The sequence below is a fragment of the Quercus lobata genome, chromosome 2 (genome assembly GCF_001633185.2).
Source record: "Quercus lobata isolate SW786 chromosome 2, ValleyOak3.0 Primary Assembly, whole genome shotgun sequence".
Taxonomy (NCBI): domain Eukaryota; kingdom Viridiplantae; phylum Streptophyta; class Magnoliopsida; order Fagales; family Fagaceae; genus Quercus; species Quercus lobata.
The window spans coordinates 80,410,683-80,431,955 of record NC_044905.1 but is presented as its reverse complement, the minus strand read 5'-3'; the positions used below and the strand labels follow the sequence as shown (position 1 = coordinate 80,431,955).

General features: G+C 41.1%; 2 protein-coding genes and 1 non-coding gene across 3 annotated transcripts; 1 reads left to right on the top strand and 2 right to left on the bottom strand.

The window, feature by feature from the left end:
* Positions 1 to 13,280: 13,280 nt before the first annotated feature.
* Positions 13,281 to 14,927, bottom strand: LOC115971929. The gene has a single exon (XM_031092038.1). The coding sequence runs from the start codon at positions 14,925 to 14,927 to the stop codon at positions 13,281 to 13,283; it is 1,647 nt and encodes a 548-aa protein (XP_030947898.1).
* A 2,807-nt stretch (positions 14,928 to 17,734) lies between these two features.
* Positions 17,735 to 17,807, bottom strand: TRNAA-AGC. The gene has a single exon. It is a non-coding gene; the product is annotated as a tRNA-Ala (tRNA).
* Positions 17,808 to 17,909: 102 nt separating this feature from the next.
* Positions 17,910 to 20,186, top strand: LOC115978333 (protein arginine methyltransferase NDUFAF7 homolog, mitochondrial-like). Its single transcript, XM_031100355.1, has 3 exons — positions 17,910 to 19,018; positions 19,395 to 19,505; positions 19,706 to 20,186. Exons 1-3 carry the CDS (start codon positions 19,007 to 19,009, stop codon positions 19,946 to 19,948), a joined length of 366 nt encoding a protein of 121 aa, XP_030956215.1. The 5' UTR covers positions 17,910 to 19,006; the 3' UTR covers positions 19,949 to 20,186.
* The last annotated feature ends 1,087 nt before the right edge of the window (positions 20,187 to 21,273 follow it).

The window sequence follows — 21,273 nt, the reverse complement described above, 5'->3', positions numbered from 1 at the left end:
GAATACTAATCTGAGGAAGACCTGCCACCATATTTTTCTGTTGGAGGGTCTTCAATCCACCAAAACTCAAGTGGCCATAACGAAAATGCCACAACCAAGAAGAATCGTTTACTTTAGCTACCAAACAAGATTGCACACTTGTAATCTTCAATGGAAACAACCTGTTTGAACTCATTTGCACAACAACAATGGCTCCTCTAGTAGGATCATAAATCATACAAGCACCCTTTTGAATAGTGATTATATAACCCTTTTCTTGCAATTGACCAGCACTTAACAAATTGCTTTTCAAGTCAGGAACATAAAAGACATTAGAAATTGTTTCTACAAAACCATTCTTGGTTCTTATCTCTATATCACCCTTTCCCATCACCTTCATAGTAGAACAATCACCAAAACGTATTGTAGAATGAAAGCATTCATTTAAATAAGAAAAATAAGACTTACTTCCACACATGTGGTTACTGCAGCCCGTATCCACATACCAAACAAAGTGTTAAGATTTAAATATTTTATTTTATAATATTTATTGGAAGTGTCTTTAGATATTTGGTTATTTGATCTCAACCAAATTTCATGGCCGAGAAAGTGTCTCACGTTGCTATACTAGTTTGTAGGAGTTGTGGATAGTGCTTTCCTATTTTATAGAAGTTGTGGTTAGTGTTAGGTAAAGTGTTTTGATGTAAAGCCTATTTATAGGCTCTTTGCTTTTTCAATAAAATATCAGAGTTTTCATTCCAACACGTCTCTTTCTGTCTTTTTGTTTTTTTCTTAACTATGTATTAGTGGTATCAGAGCCAGTGAGAAAAGAAAAGAGAAAGAGTTCCCAAACAGATTGATGGCTTCAGATTCAAATTTTGTGCAGGCGGCGATCCCACGCTTTGATGGTCACTATGACCATTGGAGTATGCTAATGGAGAATTTTCTTCGGTCCAAAGAGTATTGGCCAATTGTTGAATTTGGAATTCAAGCACCAGCACCAAATACAGTCTTATTAGATGCCCAGAAAACAGAGTTAGAAGGGAGAAAGCTCAAAGATTTGAAGGCAAAAAATTACCTTTTCCAGGCAATTGATCGTCCCATCTTGGAAACAATTCTTAGCAAAGAAACTTCCAAAGATATTTGGGATTCCATGAAGAAAAAATATGAAGGCTCTGCTAGAGTGAAGCGTGCACAGCTTCAAGCCTTGAAAAGAGATTTTAGGACTCTACAAATGAAGGATGGAGAATATGTCACTAGCAACTGTGCTAGGACTATGGAGATTAGCAACAAAATGCGCTTTCATGGTGAGAAGATGGAAGATGTCACCATTGTTGAAAAGATATTGCATTCTCTGACACCAAAGTTTGATTATGTCATGTTCCATTGAAGAATCGAAAGACATAGATGCATTTTCTCTTGATGAATTGCAGAGCTCCTTGCTGGTCCATGAACAGAAGATGAACTGAAGTTCAACTTCAGAGGAGCAAGCTTTAAAGGCTTCTATCTCTACTCATTTCTCAAACTCTAGAGGAAGAGGTAGAGGTAGAGGAAGGGGAGAACGAGGCAATAGAGATGGCAATAGGCCTTTCAAAGCCGATGATGGACAATTTCAGGGCAAAGGTAGAGGACGAGATCAACATTTTGACAAATCCAAGGTAGAGTGCTTTAGATGTCATAAATTTGGTCATTATCGTTCTGAATGTTATACTAGGTTGCCTAAAGACAAAGAAAAGGAACCGCAATCGAATTTTGCTGAAAAGAAGGAAGTGGAAACTTTGTTAATGGCTGTTCAAGCTAATCAGGAACCTGAATCTGATGTTTGGTATGTGGATACGGGCTGCAGTAACCACATGTGTGGAAGTAGGTCTTCTTTTTCTTATTTAAATGAATGCTTTCATTCTACAATACGTTTTGGTGATTGTTCTACTATGAAGGTGATGGGAAAGGGTGATATAGAGATAAGAACCAAGAATGGTTTTGTAGAAACAATTTCTAATGTCTTTTATGTTCCTGACTTGAAAAGCAATTTGTTAAGTGCTGGTCAATTGCAAGAAAAGGGTTATATAATCACTATTCAAAAGGGTGCTTGTATGATTTATGATCCTACTAGAGGAGCCATTGTTGTTGTGCAAATGAGTTCAAACAGGTTGTTTCCATTGAAGATTACAAGTGTGCAATCTTGTTTGGTAGCTGAAGTAAACGATTCTTCTTGGTTGTGGAATTTTCGTTATGGCCACTTGAGTTTTGGTGGATTGAAGACCCTCTAACAGAAAAATATGGTGGCAGGTCTTCCTCAGATTAGTATTCCTTCCCAAGTTTGTGAGGAATGTGTTGTTGGCAAACAACATCGTTCTCAATTTCCCCCAAGGACGTCATGGCGAGCAAAAGTAACTTTGGAGCTAATTCATTCTGATATATGTGGCCCGATAAAACCATGTTCTAATGGAGGTAAAAGATACTTAATTACCTTCATTGATGATTATACTCGAAAAACTGGGGTTTATTTTTTATAGGCAAAATCAGAAGCTTTTTGTGCATTTAAAAGCTTCAAGGCTCGTGTGGAAAATGAAACAGGAAACACCATTAAGACCCTCTGAACGGATCGTGGTGAAGAATATTGCTCAACCGAATTTGAAGTTTTTTGTGATGATCATGGCATTCGAAGAGAGCTGACAGCTGCTTATACACCACAACAAAATGGTGTATCAAAGAGGAAAAACAAAAGCATCCTCAATATGGTGAGAAGCTTGTTGACAAGAGGGAGAATTCCAAAATCGTTTTGGCTTGAAGTAGTAAATTGGAGTATTCACATCTTGAACAGAAGTCCTACATTTGCTGTTCAAAATATGACACCAGAGGAAGCATGGAGCGGAAGGAAACCTGCTGTAGATCATTTCCAGATTTTTGGGTGTATTGCCTATGCCCATATTCCAGATGAGAAGAGGAGGAAGCTAGATAACAAGGGAGAAAAATGCATTTTTCTTGGTGTTAGTGATAAGTCAAAAACTTATAAACTATACAATCCTAGCACCATGAAAATTATCATTAGCCGTGATGTGGTGTTTGATGAAGAAGGCACCTGGTCATGGAATCAAAATGGTGTTAAAGAAAGTATTCCAGTAGATTTTGATGATGAAGAGAAAGGGCAGCAGCCTATGGAGAATGAGCAAGAAGAGGAAGTCACTCAAAATGTTCCAATAGCTGATCAAAGCCCACTTGCAGCTGAATCACAAAGGCCTCAACGTGTTCGAAAAAGACCAGCATGGATGAATGATTATGATGTAACTGGAATTGATCAATCTGAAGACCCACTCACTCACTTTGCTTTGTTTTCATATTGTGATCCTACCAATTTTGAAGTGGTTGTCACAGAACCAAAATAGAGAAAGGCTATGGATGCTGAAATTACAGCCATTGAAAGAAATGATACATGGGAACTATGTGATCTTCCAAAAGGGCAGAAAACAATTGGTGTAAAGTGGGTTTACAAGACAAAGCTAAAGGAGAATGGTGAGGTTGACAAACACAAGGCACGCTTGGTAGCTAAGGGCTACAAGCAAGAGTTTGGTGTTGATTATAAAGAAGTTTTTGCTCTGGTTGCAAGGCATGATACAATCAGATTGGTGATTGCTATGGCAGCTCAAAACTCATGGCCTATCTTCCAATTGGATGTGAAATCAGCATTCCTCCATTGAGATTTGAAAGAAGAGGTATTTATCGATCAACCTCCTGGTTATGTAAAACTTGACAATGAGCATAAAGTGTATAAGTTAAAGAAAGCTGTATATGGATTAAAACAAGCTTCACGGGCTTGGTATAATCGTATAGAAACTTATTTTTTGAAGGAAGGATTTCAAAAATGTCCTTATGAATATACACTTTTTATAAAAATTGAAGATGGAGGAAAGATGCTCATTGTTTGTTTATATGTAAATGATCTAATCTATACTGGAAATAATACAGCCATGTTTGAAAGCTTTAAGAAATCTATGATGGTTGAATTTGAAATGTCTGATCTTGGTATGTTGCATTACTTCCTTGGCATAGAAGTAGTGCAATCAGCTAATGGGATCTTTATTTCTTAAAAGAAGTATGTGCAAGATATTTTGGACAAGTTTCAGATGAAGGATTGCAATCTTGTAGGCACTCCAACTGAGTTTGGTTTGAAGCTAAACAAAGATCATGAAGGGAAGAAGGTGGACAGTACGCTTTACAAGAAAATTGTTGGCAGTTTGATGTATTTAACTGCAACAAGGCCAGACATAATGAATTCAGTGAGTTTAATAAGTAGATATATGGAGAATCCAACAAAAATACACTTGTTAGTTGCCAAGAGAATCCTTCGTTACTTGCAAGGAACTAGAGATTTTGGGTTGTTTTACAAGAAGGGCGAAAAGTTAGAATTGTTTGGGTTTACTGACAGTGATTATGCAGGAGATCAAGATGATAGAAGGAGCACTTCGGGCTATGTTTTTATGTTGGGCACAGGGGCTGTATCGTGGTCTTCTAAGAAGCAACCTATTGTCTCCTTGTCAACTACAGATCCTAAATTTATTGCTGCAATAGCTTGTGCTTGTCAAGCTATCTGGTTGAGAAGAATTCTTGAAGAGCTACAGTTCAAGCAAGTTGAAGCTACTACAGTTTTTTGTGACAACAACTCAGCAATAAAACTCTCTAAGAATCTTGTGCTATACGGAAGAAGCAAACATATTGATTTGAAATACTATTTTTTAAGAGATCTCAGCAATGATGGAACAAACAAACTGGTTTATTGTCGAAGTGAAGACCAGGTTGCAGATATACAAACCAAGCCTCTCAAGTTGGCTACATCTGTGAAGTTGCGTGGTCTACTTGGAGTATGTTCACATGCTGCTGCAAAGGAAGACTTTGTAGAGAGTTGATTTTTTTTTTTTTTTTAAATTGATTTCTGCAAATTTTAGTTTAAAGGAGGGTGTTAAGATTTAAATATTTTATTTTATAATATTTATTGGAAGTGTCTTTAGATATTTGGTAGTTTAATCGAGTCTTTAGATATTTGGTTATTTGATCTCAGCCAGATTTCATGGTTGAGAAAGTGTCTCACGCTACTATCCTAGTTTGTAGGAGTTGTGGATAGTGTTTTCCTATTTTGTGGAAGTTGTGGTTAGTGTTAGGTAAAGTGTTCTGATGTAAAGCCTATCTATAGGCTCTTTGCTTTTTCAATAAAATATCAGAGTTTTCATTCCAACACGTCTCTTTCTATCTTTCTGTTTTTTTTTTCTTAACTCTGTATCATATATGTCATAATCATACTGAAAAATTCCTTTGCCTTTGAATTCAAATTCAAGTTTTGATTGAACACACACTTCAATCTTTTTCAACTTTGTTACAGCTGCGAGCACACAAAATGTAATAAGTAACAAATAATTGAACCTATCCGAAGGAGATTTCTAAGTAAATTCAGCAACGTTATTTCGGGGAAGATCTCTCAGTAAGCATAAATAAACTTAATAATTGCGCACCGTTATTTCGGGGAAGATATCAGTATTCGGTAAGCAAAAATAATTAAATGCATAAATAAAAACAATAATAAGAGATTGAGCGCCGTCATTTTGAGCAAATTTCAGTATTTCACGACGCAGAAATAAATATTCACTTATGCGTCGCCGAGTACGGTTTAGGGCTGGCTTCAAAATAAAAAGGGAAAAAAATCCAATAAATAAAGAGAATAAATTCAAGGTGAATTGCGGTGTAACTTAGGGTGTAAGTAAAACCAGTGCATCCATTTTATTACCTTTTTCTGATGGAAACATCTGATGATGCTCAGATCGTCAGCCAATTTTGATCGTCCAGATGGAAGTCGTCCACGACCAACCCAATCCTCAGTAACGAGTGAGTGGAAGAACGGGAATAGTTCGCCGGCGTGGTGCCTGCAAAAAAGTCTCCGATGCCGTCAGAAAGATTGACAAAAGAGAGCTGTGAGAATACTATGCTAGAGTTTTTTTCTTACCTCCACCCCTTTTGGGGTTATGTATTTATATGCGTGCACTCACAGGTGGTTTCTTCTAGCCATTGGTGGAGTCTTGATGGAGACTTTATTCTTGCCTGGTAACGCCCCTGCGGGGTGTTAATGATGAGCTGCCCCTTCCAACGGTCTGAAGGTTGATCAATGTTTTGTAACGGTTCCTCGAGGGGTGGAGGTGGGTTTACTCGTCCTTGAGGGACGACCATTTATTCCCGGACGATCTTGGTTAGGTCGTCCGCTACTAGTCGTGAATGTATGGACGATTATGATTTGATCGAGCCTATCAGCTGCCCCCTTATTCCTTGATCGTTCATATCATGGACGATCGTAGGAATATGAAAGGGTTTTTACAGGTTCATTTGAGTAAATATGTATATATTTATCTTACATATCCCCTTTTTTTTTTTGCAGTTATGGCGTTTGGGGTTCTGCTCCGCATTGATTGCTTAATGGCGGCTGTGGCTCACTTCGCGACCACGTGGCTAAATTTCATTGGCTGGGGGATCTCGTTTCCGGTGAAAACCTTTTCAGTTTTCCCGCACTTTCCAAGACAGAACCCTTTGATTTCCTTGGCCTTTCCTTTTCTCACTTCCCCATCTTTTGTGCGGTTGGTTTCTCCCTTACTTGCGTGTTCTGCTCATAACCTTCTCAGTTTTCTCCTTAATTTCCAGGTATGCCCCCCATTTACGCTTTCTTTCCTTTCTGAATTTTGCTTGCATCTGTGTCTTTTAAGTTCTTCTCCTCTCTGTACTACCCTTTCTTCTTACTGAGTGGTGTTATTCCTCTTTAATGGTGGATAACTTCGAAGTTTGGCGCAACTCTCCCTCTGTAGCTTTTCTCTTTGCCCGTTTAGGATCCTTAGTGGAACTTTCCGGCGACCCATTGGGTGCGCTTTTGCCTAACGGTTTATACCCACAAGTCGAGGAGTTTGTCAGTAGGGGTAGTGGGTTAGGATTGGCGTTGGGTGTCTTATACCCTTTACTCTTAGAATCTCAGGTCTGGTTTCAGTCCGTTCGAGGGATCTTAAGAGGGGAAAGTATGGGTTTAGAGGAAAGGTCAGGTGATTTAGAGAGGGGATCGTCCTCTATTGCAGGTGAGGAAAGAGCCGGGGTTGATACGGCGACCACCGTGCTTTCTCATGCTCCCTCGTCCTCCCATTCTCCTGCTCCGACTGTCGTTCGTCCCTTCCATGCCCTTAAGGAAAATTGTTCCTTGAAAATAGAAGTTTTTAGCAAATTTAAAGATAGATTCCAGTTCCCTGAGGGTACTAGGGCTCGTCTTCCCAGGAAGGGTGAAAAGGCTTGCGCCTTTGCCCACGGGGAAGTTTGCTTTTATGAGGCTGCTTTTTCATGTGGCCTCTGGTTCCCCGTCCATCCGTTCATCATGGAGCTTCTTCACCATTTTAACCTTGCACCAGGGCAACTTATGCCTAACTCTTGGAGAATCGTTGTCAGCTGTATGGTGATTTGGACGACCATCGCCGATGGAGACATGATCACGGTCAATGAATTCGTCCATTTGTACCGTCTAAAAGAGTCCAAAGAATTTGGATACTATGAGTTTGTACCCTGGAATAGGAGGTTGCATTTGGTAGTTGATCTTCCGTCGTCCTTTCGCTACTGGAAGTCTAGATACTTCTTTGCATCGGGTGACGGTTGGGAAACGTTGCCTGATGACTTGTGGGGGAACGTTCCTAGGCTGCTGCGCCGGTGGGAGATCCCTTTGATTGGTGCATTTGCTCCTTATGAGATGCCCCCTTTTTCCCCTCTTTTTTTTTTTTTAAAAAATTTCCTCTTTGATATCGTCCTTTGCAGTGAAAGATCGTCCAGAGCTCAAGGGCAAATTTGTAGAGCGAGTTCAAGCAGCACTCAGGTACGCAAGGATGATCGACAATTTTGGTGAGTTAATCGACCCGCGTACTTTCGCTCGTCACTGTTTAGGGCCGGAGCCTTCCCTCTACGTCCTTAGTACCCTCGATCGTGAAAAGAGAAAACGTAAGCTGTTCTTTCCAAAAGATTTGTCTTCTTTTTCTTCGTTCTTCACTTATCATTTTCTTTTTATTCGTCCTTAATCTCTTGTTCTCTTTTCCTTCGTCCTTAAATTCTTTTGTGTAGAAATGACTTCCAAGTTTAACAAGGAGATGTACAATAAAATTAAGGGTAAGAAGAATGAGCCTCTTTCCAGCATAGGTCAGAGGAGGTTGAGAATTACTGATAAGGAGAAGGAGAAAGAGAAAGAGGTGTTGGAGAGAGGCTCGTCCACACCTACCCTTGATCTGGATGAGGGTTTGGCTGCCTCTCCTGGTATTTCGGTTGAGGAGGTGGCTCGTCCTTCTAAGAAGCAGAAAATGGCGAGCAAAGGGAAAGAGAAAGTAGGTGCTAGTGTTTGGTCGGATGCCGAGACGGCCATGGACCGCGCCAACGAGCTCCTTACCCCAGGGGAGATGAGGGAAATTACGAGCGTTCCTTCACACAAGATGGTGAGCCATCACATTCACAAGCTCGTGCAGGTAGCCCACCACATTTCTGTCTCTTTCTTCGTCTTTAGCTGCTTGATCATTTTTGTTGATTTTGATTGAACTTTTTTGTCCTCAGGTGTTGGGGGAGACCATGCACATTACTACGTAGTATCTGGCGAACGAGGAGAAGGCCGTCGTTGCCAACTCGAAGGTGGAAGCACTGGAGTCTGAAGCTTCGGGCTTGCGGAAAGACTTGATCACAACTATGGACTCCCTCAATGCTTCCAAGGAGCAAGTTCAAACCCTGATGGAGCAGCTAGACACTGAAAAGCAGTCTGTGAAGCAGAAGGACGAACTCCTGGCAGCAGCTGCCCAGAAGATGAAAGTCACTGTGGCCAAGGCCGTCACTACCTTCCAGACCACGGACGAATATAACACCATCCTGTTCCAGTGGTACTTCAAGGGGTTCGAGCTGCTTCGGAGATATTTGATCAAGCACGGACCTGGTACGAACCTTGAAGACTTAGACTTTGAGGCCGTTGACAAGGAGATCGAAGAGGACGAAGCAGCTCAGGCAGCGGTGTCTACCGGTGCGGAACCTTCCCAGGCGAACAGAGACGACGATGTTGCTCCTCCAGCTTGATTTTGTCTTATTGAAAAAAAAAATTATTTTCTGTTTTGTTTATATGTATCAAGTTTCCATGAACAGCTGATGTTTGGATGCCCCATTTGTTTTTTGCCCCATTTTTTGCCTCTGAACAATTTAACTTTATGTAGCAAGTCTATTTAGCAATTTGGCTTTATATAAACGTCTGGGTGTTTACCTTTGCCTTTGATGATTGCATGTGTTGTGTGAAGATTTTCTTTTGGATGCTCATCTCTTCCCTGTTTGGGGGCTTTGAAAAAGTTTGCTAGCCCATTGAATTTGTCCCCATCATCATGTGCCTCTTGAGGTACTTTTGTTTCGTGCACCTTTTTGTTTTTTAAATTATGGACGAGGTTTGTCTGTTCAGGGAATTTTATCGTCATGCTTTTCTGGACGATGCGCATCCATTTGAGGAATCTAGTCGTCTTTCTTATTTGGACGATTTAAGGAATCCGATCCTCGTTTTTCTTTTTGGGACGATGTACATCCATTTAAGGAATCTTATCGCCATTTTTCTTTTCGGGACGATGTACATCCATTTAAGGAATCTTATCGCCATTTTTCTTTTTGGGACGATGTACATCTATTTAAGGAATCTTATCGCCATTTTTCTTTTTGGGACGATGTACATCCATTTAAGGAATCTTACCGTCTTTCTTTGTTTAGGACATTCGTTTATGTTTTGGGAAAAATTGTGGCGCATGACTAGCTGAATAACACTTAAGAAATACTCTTTAGATGTTCGACATTCCATGGACGAGGTAGTCTTTTTCCTTCTGAGTCTTCCAAATGGTAACTTCCCTGACGTGAATAATGGACGACTTTATAGGGACCTTCCCAGGATGGTCCCAACTTGCCTTGTGCCGGATCTTTTGTTGCGGGGGTGACTTTTCTAAGGACGAGGTCTCCAACATTGAATCTTCTCAGCTTCACTCTTTGATTATAATATTCGGCTATCTTCTGCTGGTATTTGGACATTCTTTGGGATGCCTGATCTCTGATCTTGTCCAGGCCGTCTAGGTTCTGTTTTAATTGGTCGTCATTGGTTTGTTCGTTAAAGAATTCTCTCCTAAGGCTAGTGAGCCCAACTTCGACCGGGATGACCGCTTCTATGCCGTATGTCAAACTGAATGATGTTTCTCCTGTTGGTGTATGCGCTGTCGTCCTATATGCCCACAAGACGCTTGGCAGTTCTTCAGGCCACGTTCCCTTTGCCCCCATTAACTGGGACTTGATAATTTTGAGCAGGGTCCGGTTGGTTACTTCCGTCTGTCCGTTGGCCTGAGGATAACCCGGGGATGAGTACCTGTTTTTGATGCCCAAGCCCGAGCAAAACGATCTAAACTTTTGGCTGTCGAACTGACGACCGTTATCTGATATGATCGTCCTCGATATCCCGAACCTGCAAACAATATTTTTCCATACAAAATTTTGTACCTTTGCTTCGGAGATTGTCGCCAGAGCTTCTGCCTCCACCCACTTTGTGAAGTAGTCGATAGCGACGAGTAGGAACTTTACTTGTCTCTTCCCTTGAGGTAGGGGACCCATGATGTCGATCCCCCATTGTGCGAATGGCCAGGGCGAAGAGATTGTGGTCATCTTTTCCCCAGGGATTCTTTGAACATTCCCATACCTTTGGCAATTGTCACACTTCCTCACAAAATCAGCTGCGTCTTGCTGCATTGTTGGCCAAAAGTAGCCTGTTCTCATGATCTTCTTGACGAGGGACTTTGCCCCCATGTGGTCTCCACAGATTCCTCCGTGCACTTCCTCCAGGATGTATTTGGCCTCCTCCCCTTCTACACATCTCAAATACGGTTGGGAGTAACCCCTTTTGTAGAGTTCATCATTAAGTATCGTGAATCTGGCTACTCGTTTCTGGACCTTTTTAGCCTCTTCTGGATCTGATGGTAGTCGTCCTTCTCGAAGGAATGACAAAATCGGGCTTGTCCATCCATTGCCGGTATGCACCGAGAGAGTTTGAAGTCCCTGGATGTTAGGAGAGTTTTGTTCTTCCATCTTCTAATCGAAACTTTTATTTTGGTTGTCTGCTGAGGCACTTCGTGCAACCTCGTCAGCTTCAGTGTTCTGATCCCTAGGGACCTGGATGAACTCTACATAATTAAAGGCGCTTACCAGCTGGTTCGTCAATTTGAGATACTTCTGCATCCTTGCCTCCTTTGCTTCGTACTCCCCTCTTACTTGCCCTATGACGAGCTTGGAGTCGCTCTTGAGCACGACATTCTCACCTCCGAGTGCCCGAGCTATTCTCAATCCCGTCAGTAAGGCCTCGTATTCCGCTTCGTTATTGGTTACGGGGAATTTGAGCTGGACACCATACTTGAGAACAGTTTTTTCAGGGGAAGTGATGACGATGCCTGCTCCACCTCCTTTCTGGGTGGACGATCCATCAGTGTTTATCGTCCAGAGATTCTCTATGCTCTCGGGGGTGGTGAATTCTGCTATGAAATCAGCCAATGCCTTTGCTTTTAATGCTGTCCTTGGACGGTATTTTATGTCGAACTGGCTGAGCTCGATTGCCCACTGTACCATTCGTCCTGCCGCTTCGGGTTTGTTCATTGCTTTTCTGATGGGTTGGTCCATCATCACAATGATGGGATTGGCTTGAAAGTATGGACGAAGTTTTCTCGAAGCCACAATCAGGGCGAAGGTGATCTTCTCTACGCGAGGATACCGTGCCTCGACACCCTGAAAAGCCTGGCTGATGTAATACACAGGAAGTTGCAACCCGTCTTCTTCTGAGATCAACGCAACGCTGACGGCCGTAACAGACATAGCTAAGTACAAGAATAAGTCTTCGCCCTCTTTCGACGGGCTTAAGAGCGGAGGGTTGCTAAGATAGCGCTTCAGCTCTTGGAACGTCGTTTCGCATTCCTCCGTCCAGGAAAACACCTTCTTCAAAGTCTTGAAGAATGGAAGGCATTTGTTTGTAGCCTTCGAGATGAATCTGTTGAGGGCCGCTATTCTTCCCGTGAGGGATTGCACTTCTTTGACCGTCCTGGGTGCGGACATTTCAAGGATGGCTTTGACCTTCTCGGGGTTTGCTTCAATCCCTCTCCGCGAAACCATAAACCCGAGGAATTTTCCCGAGGAAACCCCAAAGGCACACTTGGATAGGTTGAGCTTCATGCTGTATTGCCTGAGCGTATTGAACGTCTCCCTGAGATCGTCCAGATGATCTTCTTCCTCCTTGCTCTTGACGAGCATATAATCAACGTAAACCTCCACATTTCTCCCGATTTGCTTCTCGAACATCTGGTTCACCAACCTTTGATAGGTGGCACCTGCATTCTTGAGCCCAAAAGGCATGACCTGGTAACAGTAAAATCCCTGGCTGGTGATAAAAGCAGTCTTCTCTTGGTCTTCTTCAGCCATTTGTATCTGGTTATATCCTGAGAACGTGTCCATAAACGTGAGAAGTTTGTGCCCTGCTGTGGAGTCCACTAGCTGGTCGATCCTGGGTAGTGGGAAGCTGTCTTTTGGGCAGGCTTGATTTAGGTCTGTAAAGTCGACACACATTCTCCACTTCCCATTTGCTTTTTTGACCATAACTACGTTGGCCAACCACTCTGGATAGTGGACTTCTCGGATAAATTTGGCTGCAAGTAACTTATTTACCTCGTCTGTCACTGCCTTGTTTCACTTGGGGGCAAAGACTCTCTTTTTCTGCTGGATGGGTTTCTTTCCCGGGTCAACATTCAGGTGATGCTGGATGAGGCTTGCTGGGATTCCAGGCATATCTTCGTGGTTCCAAGCGAATATGTCGAGGTTGCTTTTCAGGAAGCTGACGATCTCTTCCTTCGTCCTGGGACTCAGGTTCGTCCCTATTTGGGTCGTCTTTGACGGACTCCCCTCAGCCAGTTCTACTATTTCAAGCTTCTCCACAATCTCTGGCGATTTCTCTTCAATCGTCCTCGTATGGTTCTCTTTCGAGGCCAGGACGGCCTGATAGCATTCTCTTGCCAATACTTGGTCTCCTTTAATTTCTCCGACACCCTATTCTGTTGGGAACTTCACCTTTAAGCAGTAGGTGGAAATGGCAGCCTTCCAGCGATTGAGCATTGATCTTCCTATGATCACATTGTAGGATGAGGGTGAGTCCACTATCAGGAAATTGTGCTGGTTGGTTACCTGGAGGGGGTATGATTCGGCCGTCACCGTCAATGTCACTATTCCTCTGGGTATACCTTGTCTCCGCTAAAACTGAGGTGGGGAGACTTAAAAGGACGGAGCCTCTTTGGGTCTAGTTTTAGTTGCTGGAAGGCAGGAAGATAGATTATGTCGGCTGAGCTTCCACTGTCGACCAGGACTCTTCGTGTGTTAAACCCCTCGATCATGATCATAATAACGAGTGGGTCATCATGAGGCTGCTTTACACTTCTGGCATCATCCTCAGAGAAGTACAAGTCTCCATTGGTGCGTCTTTGCTTTAACGGAGGTATACTGTGGACACTGTTTACCTGCCTTTGGTATGATTTCCTGAGTGATTTGAATGATCCCCTAGCGGTTGGTCCTCCGGCGATGGTTTTTATCTCCCCTAGCGCACTTTGTGGATGAGGTTGGGGGTGGTCTTCGTTTCTCCTTGCATTAACTTGCTGGCTTTTCTGTCCGTACCTGCCGGAATCTCCCCTTTTTATATACTGTTGTAGCTTCCCATTATGGATGAGCTCTTCAATCTGCTCTTTGAGGTCCTTGCAATCCTCCGTGTAATGCCCATGATCTTTGTGGAAGCGGCAGTATTTCCTCTTGTCGCGCAAACCGGGCGCTGAATGGAGTGGTCTTGGCCACTTGAGAGACAGTTCATCCCTTATCTCTGTTAGAATTTGGTCAACGGGCATCATCAGCGGAGTGAATTTCAATGGACGAGGGTTCTTGTCTTCCTTCCTCCTATCGTCATTCCGTCGGTCAGCCCGATCCCTTTTTAGCCCTCGTCGATCATCCTCCTTTTCTTTCTTCTTGTCCTTGCTCTTCTCTGCTCCGTCAATGGCTGCTAGGGCTTCTTCCGCGTTCATGTACTTCTGAGCTTTCAGCAATGCCTCAGCCATTGTCTTAGGGGGGTTCTTTGCCAAAGATGCCACAAAATCTCTAGACTTCAACCCCACTTTGAAGGTCGTGAGATGCACCTTGTCATCTGCCTCGTCTATTTCCAGCATTCCTCGGGTGAAACGTGTCACATAAGACCTCAATGGTTCCTTCTCTCCTTGTCTGATGGTAAGCAGATGGTCAGCAGTCCTTTTTGGACACTGCCCGCCTACAAAATGACGGACAAAGGAACTGCTTAACTGCTCGAAGTTATCAATGGACGATGTAGGCAACTTGTTGAACCACTCCCTGGCTGCTCCTTTGAGGGTCGTAGGAAAGGAGCGACACAAAATCTCATCAGGTGGCTGTTGAAGGCCTAGGGTCCTCCTGAAGGTATTCAAATGATCCAAGGGATCTTTTAGCCCGTCAAAAGGTTCTAGCTGGGGTAGACGGAACTTGGAGGGTACTGGGCACTCCTGGACGGCCATGGTAAAAGGTGAATCAGTCTTCCGAACGATCCTCTCCAGGCTTTGGTCCGTTTTTCCTTTGATGGCATTCCTCAGTTCGTCCATCTCTTTCCTCATCTCTCTTAAGAGATCCGAGCTTGCTTCTTCCGGGGTGCTGGTTCGCCTTCTGTTACTGTCTTCATCGTCGCCCCTGTCTGCACAATTACTTTCCTGTAGCAGCCGTTGCTTCATCTCTTGGTTCTGTCTGGTGAGTTCTTCCACAGTTGCTGATAGCGACTGGATTTGTAGGGCCAATGCAGCGGGATCTGGGTTTGTACTGGATTCCATTTGGACCGGGAATAGATCACGTGTTGAATCGTTCCCATAGACGGCGCCAAACTGATGATGCTCAGATCGTCAGCCAATTTTGATCGTCCAGATGGAAGTCGTCCACGACCAACCCAATCCTCAGTAACGAGTGAGTGGAAGAACGGGAATAGTTCGCCGGCATGGTGCCTGCAAAAAAGTCTCTGATGCCAAAGTTAGAAAGATTGACAAAAGAGAGTTGTGAGAATACTGTGCTAGAGTTTTTTTCTTACCTCCACCCCTTTTGGGGTTATGTATTTATATGCGTGCACTCACAGGTGGTTTCTTCTAGCCGTTGGTGGAGTCTTGATGGAGACTTTATTCTTGCCTGGTAACGCCCCTGCGGGGTGTTAATGATGAGCTGCCCCTTCCAACGATCTAAAGGTTGATCAATATTTTGTAACGGTTCCTCGAGGGGTGGAGGTGGGTTTACTCGTCCTTGAGCGACGACCATTTATTCCCAAACGATCTTGGTTAGGTCGTCCGCTACTAGTCGTGAATGTATGGACGATTATGATTTGATCGAGCCTATCAACATCCATTCTATTACCTAATTCTTTACACGTTAACCAGAGAAAAGTTTTTTATTTTTATTTTTATTTTTTTAAAAGACTTGTCTAAAGTCTTTAGCCTTTACAAGTCTGTTGGTGCTAGGGAAAAAAATGACCCTAGCAAGAGCAAACATCATGCATCCATTTTATTTCACCCTTGATGCCTTGGTGCCCTTTGTGTATGGAATATTCTGAATCCGTTATTCGTCTCCTGCGAGAGTATAGGAATGGGAAACAGCCCTCTTTGTAAATAGAATATGAGATTTTTGCATTGGCCTCATATTTTGTGATGCCCTAATTTGATTGATTGTGTGATATGTGTGAATGTGTGATAAGTCCCACATTGGGTATTTACTGGGTTGAACTGGGCTTTATTAACAACTACAAGGAGCCTCAATTGCGACTAGTCTTTTTAAGGTATAGCGCAGATGTGACTAGCGCTTTTCCTTAAGTCGTTACATATTTGATCCATTAGCTCTTTCTACATTGGCTAGGGTGAAATTGGTTGGTTTCGGTTTGGGGGGGCGGGGGGGAGGGTGAAGAGCGATTTATCCACTAAACCGAAATTTTTGGTTTGGTCATATTTGGCACCGACACCAAACTATAGGGAAGGAACATTGAACCGAACTGATTGCATTTTAATCCATTCGATTCGATCTGGTTGACTTTCGATTTCTTCTAATTTCTTATCAACCAAACAGATCAAAGGAAAGAAAAACTCTATTTCTCTTTATTTTTTCACATTTTCTCAACTCCCAAAGGCCAAACACCCCCCGCCCTCAAAAAAAAAAAAAAACCCCTCAAAATCATGTATTTTTAGCAAACAAACAACACAAAAATCAAACAAACAACTCACAATTAAGCAAAAAAGATAAATAGAAATTTAGCAAACATACCCAAAATGAGAGAAATGAGGAGGGAGGTGGAGAAAGGTAGTAACGATAGAGGCATGGAGGAGGTGATGAGGAGCGGCTGAAGAAAAAGCCACAAAGGCGTGACAAAAGGAGAAAGGAAGGCATGACAAAGAGAGAGGGAGGGATACAAACTTGAAACATGTGTGTCATTGTCACTTTGCTAAGTACAATCTTGAAATAATTTGTATATATTAATATTTGGTAAATATTGGTTGGTTTTAGTTCGATTTAGTTTAATACTTTGTGAATTTGAGATTGAACAAAAAAAATCGATTTTTCAAAAATCTAAACCGAAACCGAACTAAACAAAGAAAAAATTAGAAAAATTGGATTCGGTTCGGGTAGTTTCAGTTGGTCCATACAGTTTATCAGTTTTTTTTTTTTTTTTTCAGCCCTAACACTGGCTCATGCTTGAAGGCACATAAACTCTCTTACTAGCTCCTGAACCAATTAGAGAGGTATCTTAAGCAACTGGTTTATCAACAATGGCAACGACCTAAGCCTGAGGGCAACATACTTGTACAAGCATTTTGATGTCCAATGTCCATGTTAAAAATTAAAATAGAAGCATAAGAAAAGCAAGCTGAGTCAAGTTGTCCCCTTCTACCTTGGTTTTTTTCTAGTTTTTTGTACCTGTTCTGAAGGCCATGTCTAGCATGTGAAAACCAAAACCAAACTAGATGAAGGGAAACTTACATTATAATAGAGACTAAAAAAAAAGTTAAGCAAACCAACAAACTACTTGATATTTAATCATTCCAAGACCAAAATGCCATAACAATTGTTGCTGCAAAAATTCCAAACCACGTCTTTGTGTTGCTGCACATCAATACCAAATAACCCTTGGGAATAATTTTTTCTTCTTTACATGTAAATGCAATAGTTTGAAGCCTATTATGACCAGGATTAGGACTTCATGTACACAAATGGTAGTAACCAAAAGTTAATTTTAAATTCATGATCACAACAAAAATCAGCTTATACATTCTACTTACAAAATGTAATTTTATAAAAACAGAGAAAGATGTAAAGCAAGTAATAGTTCCAGCAGATTGGAACAGACCATAAATGACAAGGACCATCGGGTTTCTTAGTCTTGCTTAATTTTAACCACCAAAACTAAAATTTTATAGCTAAAATAGTCAACAAAGCTACAATAGTTTTTTTTTCCTTTTTTCTTATTTTATTGTACTTCTTATGTTTTAATCACAGACAACCAAGTTAGTCCTATCATGTTCAGTAAAAAAAAAAAAGGTTTTTAACAAAAAGGTATAAAAAGAAAAAAAGCAAAAACAAAAAACTTGCGGTTTGGAAAAATAAGAAGTGGAGATGCGGGGTATCGATCCCCGTACCTCTCGCATGCTAAGCGAGCGCTCTACCATCTGAGCTACATCCCCATCACAATGTTTCCTTGAACTTTGAACCAGTTGTAATGAATCTTATAATTTTCAACTAGTTTGAAGTCGCTGTTTATATCACACTTCCTCAGGAGCCTCGCACAGGAGAGAGATCACAAATGACAAATCACAAAATTGCTGAGACGTCTACTGCTCCAAGCTCCCACTTCTTGTCGTCGACTCTCCAATGCTTATTACCACTCCGCACCCCGACATTCACATCGTTTCTTTTCCTCTTCTTCATCGTCCCAATTCCTAAACAGTTCTTTCATCGAACACGTAGAGGACAACGCAAACCACTCCACTTCTCCACTCTACAACCCACCTGATAACAATAAAACTCAATAACAACTCTCTCTCTAGCTTTTTCACACATATATACATATACGTATTTCAGTATTTGTAGTGGGTGAATTTTGAATATGGCAGAGCATTCTCATGAGCCTTCTTCGGACTCTGAGCTCGTCAAGCACCTCAAAGGCATTATCAAGATTCGCAATTCGATCATTTTTCACTCTTTAATGTGTTGCATTTTTCTGTGTGTAAACATTGCAGTTTTTTTGGTGTGAATGTGGGGACATTGCCATTATCATCAATAAGAAATTGACAAGCTCATTATGGAAAATACCCTTTTTTTTTCTTTTTGGGCTTTTGTTTCTGGTTGTGTCTCTGATTGAAATTCAATACTAATTGTAATGGGTTTGGCACTTTGGAACTAACGGAGGTATAGAGTGGTTACTTTTTTTTTATTGGAATAAGGGAGCAAAATATTAGTTAATGATTTTGATCGTGGGGTTTGTGTTCGATTATGTTTTGTATGTCATTGCTCAATTAAGTTATAAGAAGAAACTGAATATCAAAAAATTGTGACACTTAGAAATTGAATTTCACTTGCTTTTATTTCTGGTTCCGCGATAAATTCAAATTATAGTTTGGTATGTTCGTGCTACTCTGGTAATTTCTGTTTCTACTTAGCATTTAAATGTGCCTTAATTTCTCTGTTTGTATAAGGAATGGCTTGTAGTTGTGATCTTAGTCCTTGTTATTTTTGTGTTCTCAGTACCGTGGTGGGCCAATTTCGATTGCTGAGTACATGGAGGAAGTTTTGACAAATCCTAAGGCTGGTTTCTACTTTCTACATTAATCGGGATGTGTTTGGAGCAGAGGGTGATTTTATAACCTCCCCTGAAGTAAGCCAAATGTTTGGGGAGATAAGTTTTTTCTATTGAACTTCTAGTCGCTTATATCTCCTCTCAATTTTCTGAGGATTTTCTAGGACAGATAAGGAAAAAGAACATTATTTCTTTTTTTGGATAAGTTATGAAAAATTTTATTAGAAAAAAGCAAACCTGGTACACTGGCGGTGTACTAAGAGAGAAGTACAATAAATTCAAAATACGAAAATCAAACAAGTGCAAGAGAGAAAAACAAGGGGGAGACAGAAAAGCAGCACTCCAATCCAACAAAGTACGGAAGAAGAAGGCTTTAATTTCTAGGAAAAGGAACATGATTATCTGAGTTGCTTTCATTTTTGAAGATTTGCAATCAAGAAGAATGATTTCTCATGTCTTGCTTATGTAACTTCAGATGGTTGGTGTTTGGGCCATGTGCCTATGGGAGCAAATGGGACAACCAAATAAAGTTAACCTTGTTGAGCTGGGTCCAGGACGAGGAACTCTGATGGCTGATCTTCTTCGTGTAAGTGACCACATTCCTTGTCATGCTTCTTTCTTGGATTTTTGTTTTTTGATTAATCATTAATGTTCAAGTGAAAACATTAGTTTGTCTTCACATTCCTTCATCTTTCTTGGATTTTTGTTCTTCTTGTTGTTGTTTAATTAATGAGCATATGGCATGGGTTCAAGTTTTAGGTTGAAGAACTGTAGCTTTTATTGTAGGGTGCCTCCAAATTTAAGAACTTCACTGAATCATTGCAAATACATATGGTGGAATGTAGCCCAACACTGCAGAAGCTTCAGCACAGCAACTTGAAATGCAAGGATGAAGATAATACCGATGACAAGGTTAACAAAAGGAGTGTCAGCACATTGACTGGGACTCCTGTGACATGGCATGCTGCACTGGAGCAGGTTCCTTCAGGATGTATGAAAATATCTAAAACAAGCAGACACACACAATAGTGTTCAAGTCAATAGATAGATTCTTATGTGTGTGTGTGGTGTGTGATTAATGTTTGTATGTGTTCTGAAAATTGAGTAAAAAGATCTCTAAGCTGCTCTCTCTTTTTATCTCTCTAGATAGTAGATATTAATTTTCTATCCCTAGACAAATCTTTTGTTCTATATTCTCATAGGATGATATTTGAGGACATGAACCAGATGTTCAGGGTATCATCGTATGAATCACTTGTTTCTTACATTACCTCATGTTTTCCTTTTTAAAGGTTTTGTGCTGCAATTGCAATCATACTAGGCAAAGAGACTTAGATGTTTGATGTCAGTTCTTTGGAGGCAGATGTTTTATTTACAATTCTGTGAATCAGCTGTGATTGGCAGGCAGAATGCCTGATTTGACAGCAATGATGCTATTGTTATACAAGCAATTCAATTTGATAGAGATTTCGAGTTACCGCGTCTAATATTTATGAAATGCTGAATGTATTATCATATTGGAGGAGTTTGTCAATTTGCTTTTCAAGTTTCCTTTCCTACTTGCTGTAAATAAAATAAAATAAAAAATAAAAAAGAAGAAAAAAAAAAGAAATTACACTTTACCCACTTGTGGTTTGCTCGAAAAAATACTTTGACTACCTGTGATTTAAAAATTGGTATTTTACCCACTTGAGGTAAGCTTTATTTGTCTCCTATTAGAGCAATTATATCAGTTGATGCATAATTGTGCAAAATAGAAAAATGTGCTCATTTTACACATTTTGAATATAAAAACACTCACATCAGTGAGTGTAAAATTATGCATTTATGCACAATTACTGTAGCGCTTGCATTTATTATTTTATTAGTTTTTTCTCTCTCTTGTCTCTGGTACTCTTTGTGCTTGAGAAACTTGACAAAACCAATGCCTCTCTGTTTCCATTGGTTCCCATCTTTATCGAAACGGTAAAATTTAGCTTTGCTGCAAAATCAAGAATCCCTAGATTCAATCAGATTGTGATGAAAAAGAAAGGAAAACCATAGAAATAGAGAGAGTGAGAGAGAGAGGAAAGAGAAACGTACAGATCGAGAATGGAAGTTTCATCCTCCTCGCCGGTGGTGACGGCAATCTCCTCGAGCTTAACGATTGGAGCAACTTGAGCTCCAGTGTCCTTGTCCTCGTTGGTTGGGGTTTCCTCTTCTTCTCTGTGCTCGTGCTCGGGTTCAGTGCTTGCCATAGCCTTTGGTTTCTTGCTTTGATGTTGTAGAGAATGGGTCTGAGAGAGAGAGGCAGTGAGGGAAAGAATAATAAAAAATTGTAAAAGAATGAATATTTTATTAAATAAATGTGTATA

Coding starts and splice junctions, on each gene's coding strand:
- LOC115971929 (XM_031092038.1), bottom strand. CDS start 14,927: ATGGAATCCAGTACAAACCCAGATCCCGCTGCATTGGCCCTACAAATC.
- LOC115978333 (XM_031100355.1), top strand. Junction 19,506..19,705: donor TGATGGCTGATCTTCTTCGT/GTAAGTGACCAC, acceptor CTTTTATTGTAG/GGTGCCTCCAAATTTAAGAA.